The sequence below is a fragment of the Panthera pardus genome, unplaced genomic scaffold, assembly GCF_024362965.1.
Source record: "Panthera pardus isolate Hobbes unplaced genomic scaffold, ASM2436296v1 HiC_scaffold_10, whole genome shotgun sequence".
In the NCBI taxonomy this organism is placed as follows: domain Eukaryota; kingdom Metazoa; phylum Chordata; class Mammalia; order Carnivora; family Felidae; genus Panthera; species Panthera pardus.
The window spans coordinates 97,682,193-97,691,751 of NW_026526655.1; the positions used below are offsets into that span (position 1 = coordinate 97,682,193).

At 34.9% G+C, this 9,559-nt stretch overlaps 1 protein-coding gene across 1 annotated transcript in view; it reads left to right on the forward strand.

Moving 5' to 3' along the window:
- The window catches only part of ACTR3 (actin related protein 3), a 65,743-nt gene extending 62,193 nt beyond the window's left edge, over window positions 1-3,550 (forward strand). Inside the window, exons 11-12 of the mRNA XM_053909509.1 lie at window positions 671-754; window positions 2,325-3,550. Coding sequence (XP_053765484.1) covers window positions 671-754; window positions 2,325-2,420 — 180 coding nt within the window. The 3' untranslated portion in view covers window positions 2,421-3,550. The remainder of the gene's footprint in view (window positions 1-670; window positions 755-2,324) is intronic.
- Window positions 3,551-9,559: the final 6,009 nt, after the last annotated feature.

Sequence of the window (9,559 nt, forward strand, 5' to 3'; positions counted from 1 at the left end):
TTAAGCAACCAAGTTGTGGATACTAGTTATGTTTATTGTTACTGAGGGTCACCACTTCAGGCCTTGGTGTACAGAACTAGGATGTGTTTGTGTGTACGTGCGTGTGTTCGCTTGCGCGCGCGCGCACACACACACAATCTATATCTAGTTTTGTATCTATATAAATTTAAAACTCTGAATGCATACCGATACTTCCAGTTCCAGAATACCAGAAGTTCAATCTAGCCTTCTTCTCTTCCATATTTGTAATGTTGTGTTTTCTGACAGTGAGAATCTTGGCTTCCGTTATCTACAATATATTTATGTTTTTGCTCGAATCTGGAATATGTATATAGTACTTTCAGTTAATCCATACTATTGTGAGAAATATATTAACTGGAATTCATCAGTTAATTTTTATCTTAAGCCAGAAGGCACAGTCATAATACTGTGTTCACAATTGGGTTAGTCGCTTTCGCCACTTCAGAGTGGTTGGTTTTTTTTTCTTTTAAAAATTAGCTTAATTTGTTTCTGTCGTGTTTTGTTTTGCTTTATGTGCGTCCTCTTAGAGTTTTATTATTTTTGAATATCTGAAACATTATATTTTAGTCTATATACATTTAAAGTTACATAATACAGAAATCGTTACTTGAATTTATTTCTCGAACTGCTCTTGCTGTTTCATTTTTAGCCAAAACCTATTGATGTACAAGTCATTACACACCACATGCAGCGATACGCAGTTTGGTTTGGAGGATCGATGCTGGCTTCCACGGTGAGATAAAGCTTACATTTAAAATGTGATTTTTCAGATGGGAGAATTCACCAGTACTGACATAATTAAAAATATTTTCTAACGTTTATTATTTATTTTGAGAGATTGAGAGTGTGTGTGCAAGTGGAGGAGGGGCAGACAGGCAGAGAAGGAGAGAGAGAGAATCCCACATAGCCTCCCTGCTGTCAGCGCAGGGCTGGACACAGGTCTCCATCTCACAGACCATGAGCCAGTATCAAGAGTCAGATGCTTAACCGACTGAGCCACACAAGCACCCCAGGACTTACACAGTTCAGAAGAACGAAGGAAATTTCTTTAAATTGTATTTGTATATTGCATGAGCAGGTTTTAAAATCGGATGTCTCTCTCTATATAGACATACTATATATATATATACACACATACGTACATATATATATATATAGTATTTTAAAAAGTAGAAGTCCTTTGGATTTTATTTTTTGCTCGCTAGACATTTTTTTAGAATAAGCATTTATGGTGTTAAAATTTATCTGTAGGGAAAATTCTTTTAACCTTGTGATAATATAGATATCAGAAGGTCATTGTTTTTTCTGTGTAGATATTTAAAAGCATTAAGATCATTGCATAGGAAATATGACGTTCAAAACTTAGTGGAAGGAATTGTTCTAAGAGCTCTCTCCCCAAACCAAAACATCTTAAAATCCCTTCAAAAGATAATTTAACATCATTAGTCTATTAAATATTGGTGCTTTATCCTGTAGCACAGAGTATTAAATAAAATGAAGAAGCTTTAATCTGAATTACTGAATGTCATACATGCTTGGATTTTTAAAACCATTTAAAATGAAGAGGTACATATTATTCCTTAATTTTAGTCATCTTCATTTGTGCCATATAACCTATTTGAGTTTGTAAGTGTGCCCTTTGAGAAAGGAGTTAACAGAGAGAGAGAGAGAGAGAGAGAGAGAGAGAGAGACTCTGTCCATACCTTGAGTAAGGAAAGCAAGTTGATCTAGAAGTTTTTGTATATGACTACTAGGAGTTTACCTATATTTTAGATTTAATGCTGCTCTTTTAGATTACAATGGGGGGAAGCCTCAGCAGAATAGTCTGGGCTTTTGAGAATCCACCTTCCAGTCTTCAGAATTTCAAAATCATGCTAAGGTAGGGGGAGATGTGTGTTAGGACATGTGTTGTTTAATGCTACTTTTCATTTCTGATAAAGAATTACAACTGATGTTGTCACAGTTGCTAGAAATTTTAAGCTTTGTACACATATGGAGGTGGGCTAATAAAAATTTTAGATTTAGCAAGTCTATTTTATTAAAAAATTTTTTTCAATGTTTATTTTTGAGAGAGAGCTTGAGCATGGGCAGGGGAGGGGCAGAGAGAGAGGGAGACCCAGAATCTGAAACAGGCTCCAGGCTGTCAGCACAGAGCCTGACACGGGACTTGAACTGACGGACAGCGAGATCATGACCTGAGCCAAAGTCGGACACATAACCCAAGGCACCACACAGATCTCTTTTAAGCATATTGAAAGGTGGTACGTTTTTGACCTTTGTAAAATACATGTTTTTGTTTTCAGCCTGAGTTCTACCAAGTGTGCCACACCAAAAAGGATTACGAAGAAATTGGACCTAGCATTTGTCGTCACAATCCAGTGTTTGGAGTCATGTCGTAAAATTGATTTCATAATTATTGGGGTTAGGGAGGTGGGGAAGAAATAATCTTTCTGATTACCTGTTTTGTCTGGATGGCTGGTTTTGAGGTTTTAAACCTGACTTGGAGTAAGAAGACCAAACATAATTATACAGGATATTTTAATAAGTATATCAACATGCGAATGTAGAGGAGAGCCAAAATGATTATGTGTTTTTCTTTAGACTGAATATTTGAATCTTATGTGTAACAAAAAGAAGTGGGTTTTAGTTCTTTCTGTGCCCTGATATTTTGTATATTATTGAATTATCCAAGATTCGATGGGATTTATCGGTATGTAGATAGCTCTATAATGCTTGAGTTGTGCACTTCTAAGTGTGCAATGCAAGAGCTTGTTTATATTTCATACTTTTTATACTTTGAGGAAAAAAAAGTCAAAGAAAAACTAGTATTTGAGGAAAAACAAGTGACCAAGTAAAGGATAAATTAAAAAAGCCTCATGAGACTTGGCGCACACACACACTCATGGGATTCCAGTTATTACAAATGGCTTCCACCCCCCTGTACCCCCACAGTGGTTTTCTTTGCAAGTGCTTTTGGAACTAAGAAGCTAGTATCTTGGATTAACTGATGCCTGCTAGTGCTTTCTGATTACTCGAATTCTGTTTCTTGCTTTAAAGGAAAAGTAAAGACAAGATTGTTGGACCAGTAATGCAGTTCTGTAGTGTCATTTCTTATTAAAAATGAATAATTTGATTACCAAAATTGGTATATTTAAAGCCTAACACCATTCTAATAAAGGCACAGATTTCTTTTTAATACTTGTTTCAAGCTCTTTAATCTCTTTATAAGTTAACTAATCTATTTTCTTCAAACCTCTGCAATAGTTCTTTAAAATCACAACAGTTGGTTAGCAAGCTGACTTTTTTATGTGCTCTGAACAAATAATTGTGAAATTTTAATATGTTGAGTGCTTTCATTTTGATAACTGGATCTCCATTTGATATTTTCATTTGTATAACTCATTTGCAGTCTGAAAATTTTTTTAGTGCCAGTCCCTGACATATCATGGAAAGTTAATTTTCTTTGCATTTTAAAATATCTGGATCATGAAGAAAAAGTGATAAAATAAATTAAAACTGAATTACCTTTTCTAATGTTTTTTTTTTTTTTTTTTTTAGGAACAGTGTCATTCTACTTTGTGTTTATGTATTTTATATGATTTCTGTTTCTGTTGGAATAGTGGGATTCATTGAAATCTCTCTAATGTGTATGGCAGAAAATATCTTGTGAACTTGAAATTTTACCAGTTATTTATAGAAGAATAAAATGGAAAATGTTTTATAGGCTTTTTAAAACGTCAGCATCAATGTCAGTGAACACTTAGAGTTCATTATCCATGAGAATAACACATAGGATTAGTATACTTCTGTCTAAAAGTTAAAGAGCAGTTAAAGTGTCTTTGTTGTTTGTATTTACTATAAAGATAGAATTGGGGAGTAAACTTTAGGTTTTATTTACAGTGAAGCTGGATACTTAAATTAATCATTTTATATGAATCTTTGAATATGGGAGTAAAGAACAAAATGTTTGCCCTCCAGTAGTAATAATATGAGTATCAAAGATCTTTTTGAAAGTAGTCCATGAACATGTAAAAAAAAAACTATTCAAACAGTACCAAAGAGTAGATAGTGGAAGTACATTTATTTTCCACCACAGCTTTTCTGACTTTTTCATTACAGTTAGAAATGTCTTTATGTCCTTGCAATTTTCTGCATATAGAAAGGAGTATAGCTCCCTTATGTTAACACAAATAGGAGTTTGCTACATACACTATTCTTCGTTTGCTTTTTCAAAGATCTTTTGATACAGAGCTAAAATGGTAAACATCAAAAGATTTCATCTTCCTGATCCATTAGCATTGCTTTAAATATCTTTTCCACCCTAGTATTGTTGAAGAGTGAATGAGTAAGCTCAAATCACATTTATAAAGCCACAGATTACAGTCTCACTCATATAAATATGTCAACGGTTTGATACAAAAATGTGAAGGTCAAGAATTTTTCTTTAAACTTACATGTATTTAGGCACACAAGAAGACTCAAACCTTTCTTATGTTTCCTGATATCCCCTTTGCACTGCTTTTATAGGACTGAGCTATGTTATGATAGCTTATTTCTTTACATCTTATTTCTTTACATCTGTCCTATCACTGTGTATCATTTTTCAGTTTATAGCATGTTTGGTTGTATATGTGTAGAGGCTGGCCAAGATGAATTCACATCTGTGACACTGATTTGATGTCAGCTACATGAGCATGGTACATTGGAAAAACACCAGACTAAGGCCAGTGACTGAAATTTTTATTCTGGTTCTACAAATTGATGATACAACTCCTTCGACTTTGATTTTTTGTTGTTATTGTTAAAACATAGAAGATATATTTGTGTAATCTTAGATAAATTCCTTGAACTTTCTGGACCTTAAGTTACATATGAGGGTGGTGTGGTATCTGGATTAACAGTGCAGTTTTTATGAGTTGTGAGAATTGGTTTATTTGTGTTAGTAAGGGTGTCTTCTAATGTCTCCTTTTTAGTAGGCAGGGCTTTGATCGATTGGGAAATATTAATGGACAGAAATAAAATAGATGACAGTTATCTAACTTGCCTACTCTTCAGGAAGCCGGGTTTTTCAGCCTGATCCTTACACATTAGTACATGGCATATACTACAAGTAACCACCTTCTTCTGATTGTCTTGCTTTTTGATAGCAGATACAGCAGTTGTCTATCAAGTCCACCAGTAGTTTGCTTTCAAAGCTACTTGAACAAGTGGATATAACTGTCCTTGCAGTTATTTGTAGAAATATCTTCAGAAATAATAATATATATAGGGATAATAAGCTATTATGTTATTTATTCTCTACTTAATTTCTGCAGAGAAGTCCTAGAAGATATATCTATATAAAATAGAAACCTTCTTCATTCAGATAACCATAAAGATGGTACCAGAGTACTTTGTAATATTATTGATGAAATTATTTGTAGTATCAAAAGGTATTTGTGGTATTGCAAAGAGTGTTGTTGTTCCACTAAATATCGGACTAATCTGTCAGTGATCAAGTCCCATGTATTTCTGCTTTTCCTACCAGCACTGCTTTGACTCCTCTGCCCCTCTAACTGCCAGATGTAATTCATCAGCACCATGCCTGAGTGCCTCTGAGAGCCCTCTGCAGTCTCTTTAGCTGTTAGCACCTAGATTCCCAATATAGCTTAATGTCCCTAAATGTATTACCTAAAATACATGCAAACCAAATATGTAAAAACTCTTGGGGTAAAACCTTTTACTCTGTGCTGTAGAACATATTCACTGTAGTAGCACGTAGCCAGTATACATGGTCACAGGCAGAGTTGTCAACGAGAAGTTCTGGTGAACTTTCCACAGCAAATCCTGAAAATAAATACTTTGTTTTTGTAATTAGGTCCGTATCATATCTAAGCTTATCTTAAGAATTTTAGATCTGCTGGAGGGTCTGAAGACTTGAGTGAAAAGGGATTTCTAGTCACTGTTGATGACTCTTTTTTTTTTTTTTTTTTTTTTTTTTTTTTTTTTTTTTTTTAATTTTTTTTTCAACGTTTTTTATTTTATTTTTGGGACAGAGAGAGACAGAGCATGAACGGGGGAGGGGCAGAGAGAGAGGGAGACACAGAATCGGAAACAGGCTCCAGGCTCCGAGCCATCAGCCCAGAGCCTGACGCGGGGCTCGAACTCACAGACCGCGAGATCGTGGCCTGGCTGAAGTCGGACGCTTAACCGATTGCGCCACCCAGGCGCCCCTGTTGATGACTCTTCAATACTGCTCATCCCTCTTTAGTATTTGTTTTTCAGCATACCAGAACCTTCATTACAATGTGCTTGGTCTTGATAGAATCTTAACAAAAATAAATTAAAATCTGTGGTTGTTCCTGGTAATTTCTATGCCATAACCCGGTGTAACTGATGTATTTAGAAGTTGGAAGCTGAAATTCAGTAACACCTATTCGAATTCAGAATTGTATTAACATTGCTCCCATGTATGCAGCAGCAGTAAAAAGAAAAAAAGAAGGTACAAAAATAGAGATGAATGCATGACTTAGAAAAAAATGGCAACTGGAAAAAAAACCTGAAAGAAAAAACTGAGAAAATTAAAAATTAGAAAAGTTTTGTTTTGTTATTTTGATTTTGCAAATGATTTATCCTTATTGCTTTCTAGTGGTCTGTCACTTTTGGTGACTTTTATACATTACACTAAAACTAAGGTGCTGAATTGAAATGGTTTCACTATTATTCAAACACTACAACTCATTTATACTGCCCGTGTCGTATGAAGGCATCAAGTTTTGGGCCTTCAATCCCAGAGGTATTTCTTGAGTATATACCATGATTCAGTCACTGTGCTTGATGATGAATAAAACATTCTGTTCTGAGCTCAAAAGCTAGTGTAGTGAACCCATTCACAGAGGAGTGAGGTTTCAAAAATGTCTTATGAAGCTCAGAATTCTTCTTCGCATAGATGATGGTGGTTGTGGTGGTTGTTTTGAGGGAAAAAAACTCTGCTAAGTACAGAGTTACAACTCTGTAACTAAGTTATGTTACAACGTGTGTCTATGGTTTAAAATTAGTCTTTTATGTGTGCCTAAAATTCTTACTCAAAATAATGAAAAATGTTACATCCAACAATAGTTGAAGAAAGTAATTACACAATAAGATCAGTCATATTCATTTGGTATTTCTAGTGCCTTACATATTACCTGGCACATAGTAGTAGTTCAGTAAATGTGTTTGATAGATGGCTAGATGCATGAATAAAATCCATTTTTCATTTTGAAATGAAAGCTTTGAATTACTTGTGTACACAATTTTTGGTCCTTTAAAAATATCCAGATTTATCAATAAAGTAAAACAATAATTACATTTTTCTTTTCCACTAGTTTTTATCTTAAACTGTGATAATTCTATGTAAAACAGTGGAGGATTAATTAAATGATCATAAATTTTCTGAAGTGAATCTTCAGTAGTTCTTTAACTAGGTTTTTTGTAATTTTTAGATCTCCATAGTGTAAATGATTGTACACTCTAAATCTGAGCATTGTACAATGCTAAACGAAATGCCTTGAAATGTTTTGTGCCATTGAACATCAGCACTAGAAACCCTACTAATTTCTCGCTGTGGCTTTTGTTGATCAGTTTTGATTCCCTCTGATCCAAATCCCATTCTGAGACAGTTTAGAGAAGATGACTTAAAATCTCCTCCATTTTCAATGAATAAGAATCATTGGTACAGTAGACTGTTAATCTTTCTTGCAGGCTTATTAGAAAGTTGATACTGGAATTGGGAGTACATCCTTTCTTTTATTGAGAGTACATGGTGTCTTTCACAAACAAATTCTTAAGAATCCACTGTTCAGAGGGTGGGGCAATAAGAAAATATGAGATGTATGTTTTGGTGCAATAATGCTTAGTTGGGATATCATGTACCTTTACAAGGTGACTACAGAGCAGTTCTATTAGAATAGACTGATTTCTCTTTCCCAAGACCTTGAATGATGAGGAAGATTTTGGTAGATAGAGTAGGTAGGGAAAATATTTTAGGTATGGAAGAAAGGGCCTGAGTAACAATTAGTGATTGTGGGGAGGGGTGAATGTGTTGTGGCTGTAAGCAAATTGGAAATAGTGGATAAAAGTATTGGAGGATGTGTGCTGTCCTCACACATGGACTGAAAAACTTAAAAATGGATGCAGTTAAGGTTGAGATCACATATGCAAACAACTAACATCAGTAACGTGGAATTTTCAGAGTTTGGTCTAGTCCAAATCACATTTTACCATTGTAAGTGACTTGGCAAAGACCACATAGTTAGGGACAGAATAGGACTTCTAATGATTCTTTTTCTGTTATATTTATACCAAATAGCATATTGTTTATTAAATATTCACAAGATTTATTTGGCAATATTGCTTAGCCTCTGTGACCCATTTAATTGAGAGAGGTGATACCTTTTCGTGCTAGATGCTGCTCATGAGAGGGAGATATCAAATGACCTTAAATACGTCTACCAAGTCATGCATGATGTCCTTAGTTACCAGGCTGAAGTGCTCAGTTAATAACAAGAGCCTAAAACTCAGCAAGTCTGTTGGAGACTGAATTGGATGTTATGAGGAAATGAACTCTTTAAAAAGAGAACGAAAAGAAAGAGACCTCTCTGTATGTAGAACAACCATTGGGACATTAAGCTGTCCCAGTCTAGGCGTGTTTAAGCTCTTGCACATTTTGGCACTGTCTCTCCAAATTGGCTAAATTTATGTACCTATTTGCAGATCTCATACTGAAAGTGAAACTTGCCAGTGACATAATTGGATTTTTATGAATTAGAAAGTACCTGAACTGGTTTTAAAGACTGGTAAAGCATTTTTAGTCTACAAATAAAAGTGAACTTTGTGATAGTGTTATGAAATACATTCTTGGCATGTGGCAAGTGCTCAAATATTTGTTGAATAAAGTTATCTGGATTGAAAAAGATTTGTGGAAATGGTGTTTCTGATCCTACCACGGTTTTGGCCCAGTAATTAAGAATACTTAGGATACAGGCGGGATGATAACCTATTTTTGTTGTTGTTGTTATTGTTTATTTATTTTGAGAGAGTGCGCACATGCATGAGCCAGGGAAGGGCAAGGAGAGAGGGAGAGAGAGAATCCCAAGCAGGCTATGCACTGTCAGTGCAGAGGCCAACACAGGGCTCTAACACATAAACTGAGAGATCATGACCTGAGCCGAAATCAAGAGATGGACTTGGAAATGACTGAGCCACGCAGGTGCTCCAATACCTGTTTTTAAAATAGATCACTTTTGGAAGAAATTAAAATTCTACATATCCATTTATAGCTACATATAGTCTTTTAAAAATTCATCCTTTTCAAGGTGGTCCATTGAAAAGTGGTTCTGCCCTTATATGTATATTATGTTTTCATAAACCTAAGATCAAGGATCTGCTAATGATTTCACATTTGGGTACATTTAAATTGTATGTTTGTGGATTCACCTGCCACTAATATATCTCAAAAGTTACTTGATCTGAACAGTACGTTATTTTTCTACCTGTTTCTCCTTCTTCACCTTTATAA